The sequence below is a fragment of the Phyllostomus discolor genome, chromosome 3, assembly GCF_004126475.2.
Source record: "Phyllostomus discolor isolate MPI-MPIP mPhyDis1 chromosome 3, mPhyDis1.pri.v3, whole genome shotgun sequence".
Classification (NCBI taxonomy): Eukaryota; Metazoa; Chordata; class Mammalia; order Chiroptera; family Phyllostomidae; genus Phyllostomus; species Phyllostomus discolor.
This window is the reverse complement of record NC_040905.2, coordinates 67,906,309-67,923,489: the sequence shown is the minus strand read 5'-3', so window position 1 is coordinate 67,923,489 and position 17,181 is coordinate 67,906,309. Positions and strand designations below refer to the sequence as shown.

The 17,181-nt window shown below is 42.6% G+C and overlaps 1 protein-coding gene and 1 long non-coding RNA gene across 10 annotated transcripts in view; one reads left to right on the top strand and one right to left on the bottom strand.

The window, feature by feature from the left end:
* LOC118499499 overlaps positions 1 to 17,181 on the top strand; it is a 107,153-nt gene that overhangs the window by 76,926 nt on the left and 13,046 nt on the right. For all 9 annotated transcript variants that reach the window (XM_036020620.1, XM_036020619.1, XM_036020618.1 and 6 more), the window contains one exon: positions 16,064 to 16,221. In XM_036020620.1, coding sequence (XP_035876513.1) covers positions 16,064 to 16,221 — 158 coding nt within the window. The remainder of the gene's footprint in view (positions 1 to 16,063; positions 16,222 to 17,181) is intronic.
* On the bottom strand, positions 879 to 13,737 carry LOC118499500. The gene is made up of 2 exons (XR_004901993.1): positions 13,031 to 13,737; positions 879 to 10,525 (listed from the first exon to the last, which is right to left on the bottom strand). It is a non-coding gene; the product is annotated as an uncharacterized LOC118499500 (long non-coding RNA).

Genomic DNA, 17,181 nt, shown 5'->3' with positions numbered 1-17,181 from the left:
GGCAGACTGTCCAGCTGTGGCCTCTGCCCACAGTCCTCTCTCTCACCGTAGCCCAGAGCTGGCTTAAAATGCTAGCTTGAGCACTGAAGACCCAGGGGAGGAGGCTATCTTATCGGAGACCAGCAATGCTGCCCTGTTACACAGTAGGCATTTTCAGTCCAGCAAGAAGGCTAACGTAAACCTTCACTCCACCAAGCTGTCCAGGACCTGGCCTGTGGGATCTCCTTAACATCACCTCCCCTGACCAGCTCCAGAATCCCGCATCATCACACCCTTTTCTATCTGTGCCCAGAATTAATCTCAGCTTTCTGAGGAGGTATGTGACCCCAGCAGACAGGTCTCAGGAGCTTCAGCGTGATTCTTGTTATCCCATAGTCTACATAGTTTTATGCTGTTCTATGCATACCATGCACTGCCCTTCCCTCCAAGACATACTCTCTGAATTTCTAACTGTCCCCAGGAATGAAACCACTTGTCATCACAGCACAGAGGTGCCCCATCCTAGGTCTTTGCACAGTTAGGAGGGCAGGGGAGCCATCCAAATTCTCCATTAGCAGCAGAAATAGCTGTGCTGATCTTTGAGGCTCAGCATTTCCACTGAGAAACTCCTCTGTGGAGTAAGGGAGGAGGAAGTTGTGTGAACAAGTTTCAGGATAGAACACTGCACACCCTCTGTCCCTGCCTGGCCTCCAAATCTCCCCACCCCCAGCCTCGTGAATAATGACTCTGTTCTCTGGCACCTGGAGATCTTTTGCAGCTCCAGTCTCTTATCCTGGAGCTTACAGAGCCTCATCTCAACCCAGCTGAGCTGGCCAGCAGGCCTCATGTTCTTGTCCAAGGACAACCAGAATAGGCCACTCTTCTTCTTTGTTTTTGTTTTTTTTAAGTACACTATTTTGACTTAATGGTCCCATTTCTGCCCCATACCTGTCACCCTTTAGATTAATAATCCACTTTACCTTGTTCACATCCCCTAGATTCCCAGAATGATTTGTGGGTATCTCCATTTTTATTGCTAATGAAAATCAAAGTGCTTTGCTAAAAGAATAACACAGGTGCCCAATGCTCATAAAGAAGGTGCCCGCCAGCTCTGATCCCTCCCATCAGAACTAGACCTCATCCCTGGTCTCTATTTTGAGAAACTTTTCATCCCACAGGCCACAAAGGCAACCAACCACCTGAAGAGAATGGCCTTGTGATGAGCACAGAGGTCACACTGGATACTGTGTGCTCTTAGTTGATTACACCCTTTTCCAAGCCCGTCCTTGATACAGACGCAGTGGATGCCTAAAATGGCATGTGCTTCTCGTTCTGGCAATTAGTTTTGATCTCTCTGCCTTAATGCTGTGTCCAATTGTTCTGAAAGAGAAGGGAAATGCTCTGCCTCTGCACCATTTATTTTTATAACTGAATTCAATGAAGACTTATGGGAGCCAAGGTCTCTCTGAGGCATTGTGAATGATAAGAATGAATCTTTCCCCACCTTCTAGGAGCCAGTAGCCTAGAAGAAAGAAAACATGTAACCAATATATGACATACAGCATACTTCAGTGTTTGAAGAGAGAAAGGGCCCTTTCTTTACTCAACACATATAACACAAGGCATAGTTTAAGGCATGTATATGTATAAATAAATAAGGCAAAAAAGGGTCCTACTCTCATGGGGAGAGATGATCATTAAACCAGTAAAAAAATAATTAAATATGGAAAGTCAATTTATAAAATGATCAACACAATTAATAGAAGAGGAATTGGATAAGATGGGATGGAGTTTAACTTAGTGCAGGTATTCAGGTAGAGCTCTCTGGAAGGGGACCTTCCTTCTGAACGATGAGATGGTTCTAGCTGTAGAGACCTAGAAAAGAACGATATGAACAGAGGAAACATGTCAAGGCCATGAGGTGGGCACAGGCTGGGAGCTTTAGGAGAGATGTGATAGTTCAGCTTCAAAGAGTGATTAAATTGGCATTTTACAAATACAATAGTGTAAGCAAAGGCACAGAACTAGGAGAGCATGTAGTGTACTTAGTTGGCAGCAAGCTTGAGTCTGAATTAAGGTCTGGTGGAGCCTGAAATTCGGGAGACAGGATGAGGGGATGTTATTGACTGAGACCCCAGGGCCCTGCTGTGGCTGTGGAATGTATTCTGTGAGCAGTGAACAGTGTGTTGGAGAGCAGTCTCTGGCTTGGTAAGAATGTGCTTTAGGAAGATTTCTCTGGCCTTAGTGGGAACTAATTTTGCCTTTCACAAACAGATATTCCTCTGTGTTTCTGTCAAAGTTTCCTATTTCCTGATAAATATTCATGTTCATGCCTAGGTTTCTTGTAAGAGATTGGGCTATAAAATAGTTTTAAGTAGTGCTGGCAATATAATTTGTAGGGCTCAGCACCAAATGAAAATGGTCCTCTGTTCAAAATGCAGTTTAAAAGCTTTTTTCTTTCTTCTGCCATCTCTCTCATGGCTTGTCACAGCATTCTGTATCTGTGATTTAATACCAAATATGTCCCTCAGGATACTCGTGGGGCAAGTGCAGACCATCCCAGGCACCAAATGCCTTCCTCCCCACCGAACACTCTGGTACCCACACCCAGCCCCCTGCAGCAAGGGAAGGGAACAGTGGTCACTGGGTGGGAGCCAGGGAGCCAGAGACCCACACTGTGTCCTACAGAAACAGAGAAGTGGACCCACACATGAGACAAGGCTCCCAGCCTCTGGCACATGCTCCATTGTTCCACCTAATTCTCATACAAAACATAATTCTAGGCAAAATCATTAAAACTTTCAAGATGCTGATTGCATCCTTCTGTTGATGGAGCTTTGTGCAGTGGTCCGGTGGCACACATGAAGCCTGCCCTAGTGTGAGGCCTGATGAGAAGTTGTCTGCTCCTCAACATGCATTTTTCCCTTAGAAGTTAAAACGAGCGAGCTACTGCTCGTCAAAAACACACATGCTGCTCTGCTTCTATGAGTTGTTACCTCTGGAGGAACTGAGTGCAGGGTACATAGGACCTGTCTGTATTACTCTTTCAACTTCCTGTGAATCTATAATTATTCAAAAATAAAAGTTTATACATGAAAAACCCTTACACATGTGCTATTTTGCTGAAGTCAGTAAGGAGAGAAAGAGAGAGAGAAAAACAAGGAAGGAACTGAAGAGCCATATTGAGAGGATGGAATTAAAGCTACTTAGTGGTACTTGGCTGGACCTCTCAAGTTATTTTGCAGCCTTAGCTGGAAATGCAAACTTGTCCATGAGCTAGCAAGGGCTGAAAGGATGGTGGTCAGGCTCATGTTTGCAAAGGTGAAGGACTAGTGAGCTTGTTTGTGACCACACTCCCCTGTAGCCTGTTCAGATCCACTGTCAGGGGTCTCCAACATTTTGGCGTCTCTAGGCCACACTGGAAGAAGATTTGGCTTGGGCCACACATTAAATATATTATGAGACATAATCACAAAAACATCTCATAATGTTTTAAGTTAATTTATGATTCTGTGCTGGGCTGCATGCACAGCCATCCTGGGCCCTATGTGGACTTGGGCTGCAGGCTGAACACCCCTGTGACTAAATGATCATTTACTGATTGCTCACCAGGTGCAAAGAATGCCCCACACTGCCCTGTGCCTTCTGGGACTACAATAAACGACAGTTGCATTTTATACAAAGAATATTTTCTCAAGAACTGATGGAATCCAAGACTAATCTTGGCAGAAAATGGCAGGTGCTTCTGGTTACTGGCTAAAGAAATACTGCCTTGTGGCAATAGAAACAGAGTTCTCTTGGCCCATATGTTTTGAAATACTTGTTTGATTTTTTAATTTAATTTGAGAGGTTTTCTGATTTTGTGCCTGATGTTTGCACAATACTACTCCAAATTTGCATAATTCAAATTGTCATAAAAGGACCTACACAGATCCTAAAGGGATATTCTGTAAATTAAATAAACTAACACATGTAAAGCACCCAACACAATCCTTAGAACTAAATAGGCAGAAAATTAAAGGCAGTCATTCTTGCTGTTATATTCAATAATATTTCCAATAAATCACAGTTTCCAATCCTGAAAGAGAATATCTCTAGACTGTAGAGCTGGGGCATTTTTTACATCTGTATGAGTAGAATAAAAGTAGAGTTCATAGAGTTAAAACATTTCATAGGAAAATACCATTTAGCGCTGAGATTTGAAGTATTTTTCTACTGAAGGTAAAATTAATACCGATCCAATTCTTCTGCTTCTGTGCAAAAATGGAACACAGTAACAAATTAAACCTACACACCATCCCAAAGCTTTTGTCTAATCAGTGATTAGAATACTTCTTCCATTATGTTATTTTTCTTTGTCCTCAGCATGGGGGAAGAACTCAGAGATCAGTGAGATCTCTGAACTAAAGGCAAATAGTGGTGGAAGCATTCTGCTTGGTCACTGTCTGAATCTAGGCAAGTAGCTCACAAGCATTTTTCCACCCCCTGTGACAGCTAGTGAGTAAGGGGCCCCCTAAGGAGCAGAGCACGGCCAGAGCACCAGAGTTCAGTGTACCCAGCACCACCTTTATGCAATCTAAAATCAGGCATGGCCATCATTATCACTGTCATCTATCCTGAATAGCATGTCCTCTAGAACCAGTCTTATATCTTGGTATGGACTTGAGGATCAGAAAAAAGGCCCAAGTCACCAGACAAGTAGCCTTCACACAATTCCAGGAAAAGGGAAATTTTTCTGAACATGGACCTAAGGAGACTTGTCTCTAGAGAGGTCAGGTCATAGCTGTGAAGAAATTTAAAAAAAAAACCCACTAGTGACTTATTCCAAAAGAAGCTGGTGCTGGAATTCAGGACTCTGGGCTCCTTTGCAGTTGTCCACCGTGATCATTGTTCATGACTTGAGTGCTTTGGACCCAGCACTGTCTTAGCCACTATCTGGGGGGGAAAAACCACAATGTCTGCTCAGATGGAACTTAAATCTACCTTGGTCAGTAATACCCACACGAAATAGTCTATCTACAAATACACAAGAGCACTGTCTCTAGATCTCACAGACTGGCATCCAGGCCTTGACCCTGCTAACTCACTACCTGGATGGGCCTGGGCAATTTGATGAGGTTTTCTAAGCCAAATCCTGAACTAAAAGTTAGGGATAAAAACAGCCCTGACCCCCCAAGGAGAATATAAGCATGACATTAGTATGTCTAGCCTTTATGAAATAAATCTTACTCCACAGAGATAGCCTTGTGTCACGGTCAGGCAAGCTTTGGTGCACATCCTGGCTTTACCGCCCACTAGCTGCATTTCCTTGGCCAAATTACTTAACCTCATATGACCCCCCTTCCCCGTGTGGAGAATGCAGATAATGTAACCCTCACCATGAGATCCTTTTATAACCTTGCCCAAATCAACAAAGAATATTAAGACAAACCTTTGTGGACATGAAGAGTCAGGACAAAACTGCTGCCATTTTCAGCTTCACTCAAGACAAGGCTACATGGCATCCAGAAATCACCTACACTGTATGCAGCACTGTGCTGATGAATTTCTTTTCCTTTTTTCCAAAGGTCTGAGTCATCCCATTCTTTTGAGGTTAGACAGAAGGGGTTTTGCTAAAAACTCCCAGTAAACTCTATGGACATGACACAGCAACTACTAAAAGAGGGGAATGTTTCCTGAGCCTTTTCATTCCCTCCCTGAGGTTTCACTGTGGATCAGAGGATGGGTCATCTCCCTGGAGGCAGGTTCAGTAGAAAGGTTTCTCTTTATTACTTACTAGAAATAGTAAACCAGCAGGCAGTTATAATTTTCAGATGCTCAGAGAGATTTCTCACAGGAATATGGCACATATTATATGCCCTCTCCCTCATCTATGTCCCTGTCATTTATCTTCTGAAAAGGGTATGTCCTGATTTTATGATGTCTTACTTAAGGATGACAGGCCATAGTCCCAGTTTGCTATGCCATTTGGTTCCTCAGAAAAAGAAGACAATTTTTGATTATATGGTGACTCTTGGGGGAGCCCATAGTCCATACAGAGAGTGTTTGATGGAGTATCTCCCACTTGAGATGATTAGAAGTACACAGCACAGTACATAATAAAAACTCAATCTCAATAGCTATTAGCAAAAAAAAAAACACATGAGGCACTATCTCGTTCGGCACTCAATCATATGGCGCAGGCATGCTTCATAGGAAGAGAGAGAATAGTGATGGCTGTAAGAGGAAAAAAAATACTTCATGGAGAAAGAGGAATTTGAACTGGACCTTGGAGGATGGCTAGAATATAACTAGAAAGAGAAAAAATGGAAGGACACAAATGATGACTTGAAACGAGCACAGGAAGAGAAAAAGTGAGTGAGGAATTCCTGGGACACCAAGGACTGTTAATATAATTGGGTAGGTATGGTGGGGCCAGGTTATGGAAGGGATGAGGAATCAGCAGGAGAGCCTCGATTGAATATTTTTGATGTGTTCACAAGTCTAGCAATCTGGGCCCACTCAGGAGTTTGAAACCACGTGGTATATTAGTAAGGGTTCTCCACAGAAAACAGGGCCAGTAGGATACGTGTGTGTAGGGGGAGGACATTGATTTTAAGAACCTGGTTCACACAATTCCGAAGGCTGGCAAGTCTGAATTCTATGGGACAGTCCAGCAGTCTGGAGACCCAGGAAAGTCGCTGTTGAAGGGGGAGTCTAAAGGCAGTCTGGAGGCAGAATTCCGTCTTCCTCTGCGAGACCTCTGTCCATTTCTCCTAAGGCCTTCAGCCGATTGAAGGAGGCCCACCCACATTATGGAGAGTAATCTCCTTTATTCAAGTGCAATTGATTTCAAGGTTAATCACATCTGAAAAATACCTTCACAGCAACATCTAGAATGGTGTTTGACCAAATATCTAGGCACCATAGCTTAGTCAAATTGATACATAAAACTAACCATCGCACACAGTCATTTGAACAGAGGAAATTTAATATAAAGAACTATTAACCAGAAGTAATTATAGGAAAGTAATTATAAAGATAGAAAAAAAGAAGATACCTTCTAAAAGATACAAAGCAAAGAGAGAAGCAACCAAAGAAGCACTAATTCAAAAGTAAAGGTTCAGGTCTCTTTAGGGAGGTTGGCCGCAGCCACTGAATGATGGGGGATTTTGCTGGGTTGCCTGGGCCAGAGCTGGTCCACAGTCTCTAGGCTAGCAAAAACAACTTGCTGGAACTCAGATGGTCCACAACTGCTGGACAGGTGTGCAGGGAATCAGGAGTACTGGGGGTGACAGGGTACAGCTGTAGGTGGGAGGTCTAGAGAGCGTAGTGTCTGCTTTGGGACAGCCACAAAAAAAAAAAAAAAAAAAAAAAAAAAACGAATGTCCACAATATAGGTGAACCAAGGCTGGGCACACAGAGGGAGTTGGGTGCATAGAGGGTACCGGGTGCCACTGTGTATGCCGTTAAAACTGGGACCTGGAGATGCCTCCCTCTGTAAGAACCTAATGTACTTCTGGGCACCTCATACCCAAGGTGGGTAATTTCCTATATGTGCAGTCCCACAGGGTTGAGGAAAGGGTATGCAGAATAGAACTCCAAGATAGTGTACATCACTGTCTGGGACTCCTTACAAGGCCACTGCTCCTGAAACTGAGAACCGAGAAACCTTGGGAAAGCCACATCTACTAGCACTTAGCACTGGAGGAAACCTGGAGGTCCGAGGAGTAGAGAAAAATGCAGCACACTCTTGGTGCTTTCGGAACTGTCCACTGGAACCAGGAAGAAGAACCCTTCTCCCTGCCGTGTCTCCCCAGCACTCTGTACTGGCAAAGCTTAACTTCATGTCAGCTGGAAAAGGAAAAAAATTAAAAGTCCCAGATCTATTTTCACAAATCAGGCAATGAAGTATAAATTAGGAGCTGAGAGGCAATAAGTTGGCAATGGCGCCGTGGGCAGTGCAGTGCAAGCAGCCCTTGTGTGGGCGATATCAGATGGTTCTGATTATGTTGTCAAGATTTTACTGGTCTCAAGAAGCTCAGCCAGGAGGCTGCTGGAGTGATGAAGATATGAGATGCCAAGGCCTTGGATCAAAGTGATGTCAGGAGGGATGAAATAGAAGGGTGGAGTGTGATATTTCAAAGGAAAAACAAAATTCTTCCTTCAGGTCAATCACCCTGCCATAGTCCGTTCAGGTTGCTTAATAAAAATACCATAGGCTTGGTGACTGAAATAGCAAACATTTCTTCCTCATAGTTCTAGAGACTGGGAAGTCCAACATCAAGGCTCTGGCAGATTTGGTATCTGATCCATAGACATCTGTCTTTCTGATGTGTCCTCACATTGTAGAAGGGGACATTGATCCCATTCATGAGGGCTCGACCCTCACAATCTAGTCACCTCTCAAGAGCCTGACCTTCTAATACCGTCGTCACATTGAAGGTTAGGATTTTAACATGTGAGTTTGGGGTGGGGGGCAAAAACTTTAGTCCATAACTCGTTCCAATTTTTTTTAAAGCAAAGAAGCGGGGCACCTGCAAAGATGTTAGAGGACGAGATGCCTTGGCTGTGCTGTGTAGGCCATTCTCTGTGGAGATAAACATCTGAATCCACTGAGAATAAAACACCCCCCTCAGAAGAACTGGGTCATCCCTTTCATAATGAGGGTGAGAATGAGCCTGTCGAAGGACCATGAGTAAGAATAAGCATGCTGGCTTTGGAAAATTCCCATGGTCTAAGAACATGGCCAGAGAACGAGCTGTGGAACTGTCAGGAATGAGACCAGGAAATCAGCCCAAGGTTAAAGCTGTGCAGGGCCTTAGTGTCCAGTACAACATCTGGCAGAAGATACAGACACACTCCCTTCCACACTAGTGGAAGGAAGGGAGTGGAAAGGGTGGTAAGGGGAGAGAAATTCTTTCAAACCTAGAATGTGAATCCAGGAGGGGCAGGGCTTGGCAAAGGTCCAAAAGGCAGCCTGTCAGGAAGAGAGCACAGAGAGAGGCGGAGAGAGCAGCGAGTGCCTGGATCTGGCCAGCAGGCAGCATCTCCCTGGGGGCTACAGGGGACCTTCCACCTAAGTGTAGCTGTAGCCAGAGGCAAGTACTGACGCTTCTCCATCTCTGGGTAAGGGGCAGAGAGCCTTCAATAAGTGAGCTCTGTCACCTGAATGAGAAGGATCCAGGCAGAGAGCCAACCACTCAGATCATCACAGCTTCCTTCCAAGATAGGACAGCAACGTCCCCCCCCGCCTCCTTCCCTTCTGTCTTCTGTCTTCTCCCTCCACCCGAGGCAGGGTGTTACTGGGTGGAGGGTGGAGTGGCCTAGAGCTTTTCTCACAGCTTCCCTGAGTCCTGAAGATATAGTAGGGATGCTTCATTTGCACTTAAACTGAAAGTGGACCCAGGTGTGGGAAAGAAAGGACCTTCATTGGATAGCTATGTGCCAAACACATTATACAGATGATTTCATCCTCACAAAAGAAGGTTCTGGTACTCTCATTTTACAGATGAGGACCCTGAGATTTCCAGAGATTACGTCCTTCCTCTTGTTCATGCAGCTGTAATTCTTGGAGTGGGGAAAAAAAAGACAGATAAAGGAACTTAGTTTAAATAAAGTTACCCTGTTACTCATATTAAAGCTTCTTGGTAAACAAATTTCCTGGGCTCTTACTCTTCACTTTCATCAAATTTCTGCATAATAATGAAAGTTAACATGTATACCTAACTTATAAAGGGCCCGGCACTGTTCTGAACACTTTATAAAATATATATTAACTCAATCCTTATAAAACAACCCTATTTTACAGGTAAGGAAACTAAGGCACAGAGAGGTTAAGTACTGGCTCAAGGTCACATAAGTGATCCGATTAGTGGTGCAGTGAGGATTCAAACCCAGCTCATCTGTGTGAACCAACAACACACTAGTTCAGAGGGAAGCTTTGGAGGACAGACATTCAATAGCAGTACTTAAACATAAAATGTCTTGATTTTATGGTTATCCTGGTAACTCTTTGACAATTTTGAACAAGGTCATGAGTATGACTCAGATTTACTACTTCACAGTCTTTCTGTTGTGAGGAAAGTATTGGGTGGTAGCTGTTGTACTCTAAGGATAGCTTAGGAGCCAAGAAAAGTGGTGGCAAGTGAGACGTGTGATTGAGGCTGAAAGTGTCCCTTCAAAGCTGCAGAGCCTGGGCAGCCCCGACCCCAACATCATTAGCATCACTCCACTCGGCTGACTTTCCCGAGGGAAGCCTGTCTGCACAATGAACTCCTTCAGCCTCCAGAGCCGCCTGTGTCTCCTGGAGCCCAGAGTCTCCCTGGTGCCAAGAAACAACGTGGTCCTGCCAGCATGGATTTATCACTTGTACCAAATGCTTCACCACTGCAGGCAGATGAAAAAGAAAAGCACAAAATCTGAGTGTGCAGCCAGTTAATGTCTCCTGATGTCACAACTGCAGCCAGGCAGCATTATCAAGGCAGAGAAAGAGCAGTAGTACATTCTGACTGGAGAGGTTCAGCAACTTTGGGGGCACTAAAATTGTCACCATCTCAGTTTCTTGCTGAAAGCAAAAAGAGAGAGGTTAAATGCACAAAGTTCAATGGGGAACCCATGCCACCCCCAAACAAGGGTCTGACTTCCATGCTCTCTTCACTCTCTGTTCCTCATCCATCTCTTCTTGCCTAGCCAGAGGGGGGAAAGTACATACCAAATAAACAAATACATGCCCACATATCCAAATGTATGTGTGTAATAATTGGGAGTCATATAGTGAGGGGCTCACAGTACCTGGACTTAAGACTTCTATCTAATCACAGAACAAAGATAACAAAGTCACTACAGTGAGAAAACACTCATATCTTTCCCTTCCTCTGGCCTTTGCCAGCATCTCTGCTCTCCTAATCCTATCAGCTAAGACATGAACAGAGGCCATCATCTCATAGCTATCGAAAAGTGATGGTTGTCCATCACCAGTGGGGAAGGGTGCCTGCAAACTGCTGCCTGGAGATAAAGGGCCCCCAGCATCATTAATAAGGCTCCAAGAGACACTCATCCTTCAGTTTTGCTTCATCCCGGTAGCTTTAAGTATAGCACTCTAGATGTATATTTCATGCATCCTTTCATGTGGTGTGTTGCTTCAGGACATGCTTTCTTTCCCTCTAAATTTATCTTGGCTCTGGTTTCCCCACTGAGATTTAGCTATTTTTCACAGCTAAAGATGCCTTTTTCCCTCACCCTTAGTTTGTGGATGTTCGTGACAGCACCTTCAGATAAAATGAAATATGTTGGTAGAGTGTCCCAGCCTTTTTCTCTTTTCTGAGACAAAGAGGCCTTACAACAATAAAAAAAAATTCCTAGTGTGTTCAAACCAAAATTTTGACCAAAGCAAAAAACTCAAAACACCTGTACATAATTTTATTTCACCACAGAGCCCAAGGTGTAGACAGACACAGAGTCCTTGTCTGTATTTTTGTTTATAAGGAATAATTTAATTTAGAAGTGGGTTCACTCTGGGCTGGGTTTTTTTTGTCATTACTATTGTTTACTATTTCCCTTTGCTGAGCAGTGTGACCTCTGGGATTCCTGCTGCAGAAATCTTATTTCATGATAGACAATGTCAACTTTATCCCAGGCCATCTGGCATCAACAGCCTGAGTTCCTTTACTCTCCGTCAATAGCTTCTGGACCTCGCTGAGCAATTCCTTGTAAATCCCTTTGGCACCCCTGCTATTCTAATCAACCCTGCACACTGGAGCCGCTGGATCTCTGATGTAGCTCAGGAATTCTTTCAAAAATGGAGCGAGAGCCTTTTCATGTCTTGGAAAGGAGAATGTCAAATTGTGGGGAAACCAGGGTCTTAAACAAATCATCACTGTTTCCAGTACCGACAAAAGTGAGACTTTTGGCAGAACTGGAGGGAAGAAATCAAACAGAACCCATTAAAGAATTATTGCCAAACTGAAGGGCTGACTTTCACTTAAGGGACAAATTGACAACCCAAAGGCTATGGCTGTAAGATAGAAAACGGATTCTTGTTCTTTGTCTCTTGAAAACGTTTGAATGGGGAATATCGAGCCACAGTTCCGGTAGCAGTAGGATTAGGCTGAACAGAGAACATTTTCCAATCCCTGTGTCTCCACAAGATCAGAGCATCAGGGTGCTTGGGCTGGTGAAACCACGGTAAAAAGTAACATAAATATGCACAGCAGCAAGAGCACCCACACTTCCCATACAGGCTCTGAGTCCGTGGCTTTTATCACACCTGGTTCCAGGCAGCCACAGGCTCGTAATCACAGGCAATGGGGAAGCAGGTGAGATTGGTGATAACGGAGTCTGGGCCATGATGGAGACCATGTAAGAGACAACAACCCTCATTTTTATCCTAGCCTTATTCTTCTCACACAGCTACAACTTGAGCAGAGGGGAAAGAGCCTCAAATGGGACTTCAGGTACTCTTCCTGGTGTGTATCATGCGCCATGTGAGTGTTCTCTTCTGCATGTTCCAACAGCAAAGGACATGGGAGAACATGGTAGCTCCGGAGTGACCTACTAGGGCTACTCTCAGAGACCAGTATTGTATCATCAAATCTACATAATGGGCTCGAAGGAAAGCAGACACAGGGAATATTTGCTGTTAGCAAATGAGCAGAAGAAAATATATTCTCCAGGCTTTATGTTTCCTCTCCTTTTTATTTACAGTTTAAGATGCCATTGGGGAAATGATATACATAATTAGCCATGATTTATAGTTATGCAAATTATTTGTCCTTATTAAAACAAATGAAAATATATTCTGCTGGTTTCTAATGTCATAGTATTGGCCATACACAATTACTATATGAGGTGCTAACTTCTAATATTTCCTAAAACAGATCAAAATTTCAGCTCTTTGTCTCTATTCAAGGAAAGCTGATGGCTTCAGGAAATACTGTCTTCTAAAATGTTGAATACTACAGCCTTCAAGTGCTGCGTCTAAGAACCAGCAATCTCCCACACTGTAGGGGCCTAAGAAGGCAACATGAGAGAGAAGCTGTGTGGAAGGCAGAGCCAGAAGACCAGTGCTTACCTTCAATCTCTGTCCATGTAACCATGAGGCAACTGGTTGAAACTTAGTTTCTTTCTCTAGAAAATAGGGATAACATTAGCTTCCTACTTTATAGGATAGTTGTAAAGAGTAAAAAAGATAGAGTCCATGAAAATACTTTATAAAGTTCTATATAACTATGAAATATTATCTTTAGATAAAGAATATCTTTGTATCCATCCATCCATGAGTTGCAAGAAATGTTTACATGTGTATACATGCACACATGCATATGTACTTACACGCGCACATACACAAATAGGAGTGGGGACCCAGAAAAATCCCCAGAATTATCTTCTGGAAGGTGGGCCCCTTGTATTACAGGCTTCCCCCTGTACTAGGTGAGCGTTCTAGGAACCCATCTGTATCAGTGTACCAGCTGGCATTGTTGTGAGAGGCTACATTTGGCTTCAGTACATTTTTTTGGAAGACTCTTTCATAACACTCCCCATTTCATGATGAGTGTTTTATGAGCGCACCTGCCCATACTGAGCAGGGTGTTCAGCAGTCGCTGACCAAAAACGGCATGACCCCCACCCCCCAACCTTTCTGTTTACCCAGTCTTGCCCTGAGAGACATTGTTTTGTTTCCCTGGATGAAAAAAGTCCTCAAAGGGAAATGTTTTGCAGATATGGAAAAGGTGAAACAAAAAATGGCACAAGCACTAAAAGGCATCAAAATTGACAAGTTCAAAACTGTTTTGAGCAGTGGAAAAAAATCTCAATAGATGTATTGCATCAAATGGAGAGTACTTTGAGGGTGACTGAAGTTTAAACATGTAAGAATAAGTATACAATTCTTATAAATAAATTCTGGTTTTCTGAGGGTATCCCCCTTGTATACATGTAAATCCACACATACACATTTATGTATTTTGGGATGGGTCCATAGTTTTCATCAGCATTTCAAAGGAAGTTATTTTCTAAAATTGGTTAAGAGCCTCTGTGCTAAATGGGGTTCCACATCATAGTCATTAGAAATGTGCAAATTAGCCCTGGCTGGCGTAGCTCAGTGGATTGAGCGCGGGCTGGGAACCAAAGTGTTGCAGGTTCGATTCCCAGTCAGGGTACATGCCTGGGTTGCAGGCCATGACCCCCAGCAACCGCACATTGATGTTTCTCTCTCTCTCCCTCTCCCTCCCTTCCCTCTCTAAAAATAAATAAATAAAATCTTTAAAAAAAAAGAAATGTGCAAATTAAAACCACCAGAAGATACCACTACATGCCCAGTAGAATAACTCTATCAAAAGGACAAGCAATGCAGAATATTGGTGAGGGTGTGGAGAATTTAGGACATTCACACACTGCTGGTTGGAATGTAAAATGATACAGTTGCTGTGGAAAACAGTTTGGCAGTCTTATAAAGTTAAAGATAAACTTACCATATGGCCCAGCAATTACATTCTTAGTAATCTACCAAAGGGAATGAAAGCATATGTCTACACAAAGACCTATACACAAATGTTCTTAGCAGCATTGTTCAAAATAGGCCCAAACTGGAAAGAAAAGTCTCCATCAGCTTGTGAAGGGATACACTAAATGAGACGCATCCATATAATAGAATACGGGGTAGGGTAAAGGTAAGTTTACAGTCGTTACTACAAGAAACACAGAGTTTATTCTTGTATTATTATTTATTCATTGTTGTACTATTTCCCATATGAACCTACTTTTACCCCATCCTGTATAGCTCAGCAATGAAAAGAAATGAAGTACTAAGAAGTGCTACAACATGAACAAGACTTGAAAATATCACACTAAGCCCTGACTCATGTGGCTCAGTGGATTGAGTGCTGGCCTACAAACCAAAGGGTCGCCAGTTCAATTCCCAGCCTAAGGGCACATTCCTGGGTTGTGGGTCAGGTCCCCAGTAGGGGGCACGTGAGAGGCAACCACACATTGATGTTTCTCTCCCTCTCTTTCTCCCTTCCTTCCCCTCTCTCTAAAATCAAATAAGTAAATAATCTTTTTTTTAAGAAAAAGAAAAGAAAAGAAACCTAACTCTGGAGCAGACCCCTCAGGTTCTGGTTTCAAATTAAAAGAAACAAATAAAACAAACATAAAACACTACACTAAGTGGAAGGAGCCAGTCACAAAAGATCATACAGTACATGATTCTCCTTACATGAAATGTGCAGAAGGGGCAGGTCTGGGACTGCCTGCGGTTGGAGGGGCAAGTGTAGCAACTGATGTGCACTGGCTCAAAGAAAATTTACACATTGATGAAAAAGCTCTAAAACTACACTGTGGCAATGGTTTCATGACTCTATAAATGTATTAAACATCACTGAATGGTACATGTACACAAGATATGTTGTGTATGTAAATTATACCTCAATATAACTGTTTTTAGGAAAGACACAAATAATGGATGGGGTGTTTTGAGATATAACTGTAAAACAAATACAAATAACAAAATATCTGCAAAATGATTGAGTCTTGTATACATATTGTGGTATTTTAAACTATTGTCATTTTTTAAAAAATGTTTTTTACTCTCTGTATGCTGCAGTTTCCTCATCTGTAAAACAGATGATAAAAGCAACTACTTCCTGAGCATCTGTTCGAAAAATGAACCGATTACTGTGTATAAAGTATTTAGGAGCAGTTTTGACGCGTAGTGAGAGGGAAAGACCTGTTAATTAGACACTCACTGGAGATTTCCTGTCACTACCTACCACACGTGCTTTATAATACCCATTCTTTTGATGTTCTTTTTACTGAGAGGAAAAATAGGCATTAAAAATTAATGGTAGTTTCCTAAGTTGGCATAAATACAATGCATAACAATAGAGGCTATTCAAAAGGAATCTGGGAAAATATCATAGCTGGAAATTTGGAGTTTTGTGGACTATATCATGGAAAACATAATCTACAAAAATTCATTGTGGTTTTATTTTTATTTCAGATCAAGCAATCAATTCAAAAATAACTTTAGTCTGTTCCTTTCTCATTTTCTCCCTTATCTGCTGAGCTGCAGTGCCCACCAACTGAACCTCTTCCTTATCAATTACAGGATGAAGGCAAATGCCCACCTCTAGGGGCAATAACATTAGCAGGTGCAGAGGTCAACACTGATAGCAGTTTGGGAAAACCATTTGTGTTCAGCTGTGTGCCTCAGTCTGGAAATAGAACTTTTTGCCTCTGTGCAACCTCAAACCAAGAAATGAAAAGGTAATCCATTAATGTTTTATCTTACCATTTTCACTTTGGTGGGGCTGGGGGGAGCAGGCTTCTTTAATAGCAGTCTTATAGATTGTTGGGATTGGAACAGCACATTCGTAGCAGGAGTCAAGAAATTGTCTGTTTCTCAAATACAAGCCCCGTTCTTCATTATTCCTCCAGGTTTTTCTAACAGAATCTCTAAAAACAGAGGCATCTTCTCTTAACTTATTTACTTTGAATCTCTACATTTTCTTTAAAACCCTCAATAATGCCACAGTTCATATCTAGCTTCCCCCCAAATTACTGAATTTATATATTTAAGCTAATTGAATGGACAGTCCAAAGCATAAAAGTAACACGGTAAGGCTACAATTTAACAGACTACAGTACACTGAGAAAAATAAATAATAATAATAATAATGCAGCTTTGTGGGGGTGATCCAGTTGGCATTTTGTGAGCATGCATTCTGACGGTGTGCACAGGTGCTCTCAGAGGGCAGCCCACAAACTCAAAGCATTTAGTGACTGTGATCATTATTTTGTGTCTCGCCCTGAGGGAAGAGAGATCATTGGTCAATCCAGTGAGTCAACTGACCACTTTCGTGTAAGTACTGCAAATTTAGGGTGAGGGATGGGCTGAGGAAGACAATGACAACAGGTAATGGGTCAACAGTGTTAGTGTCAATGGCATATCTCTTTAAGAGAATTTGAACTCAGCTCCAGTTTTAAAGAATGCCCTAGGTCTGCAACATCTCAGGCAAACAATATACTGTCCCTATATGTAGACCATTATGTATCAAATATATGTTGCTTTAAAGGACAAATAGGGAAATATGATGATAGTGATTTGGCTGTATTTCAAGTCATGGACAAAACATGGGGTGGGGCAAAAGTAGGTTCACAGTTGTTTGTAAGGAAAATAATACAACAATTAATAAATAATAATACAAGAATAAAGTGTTTCATGTA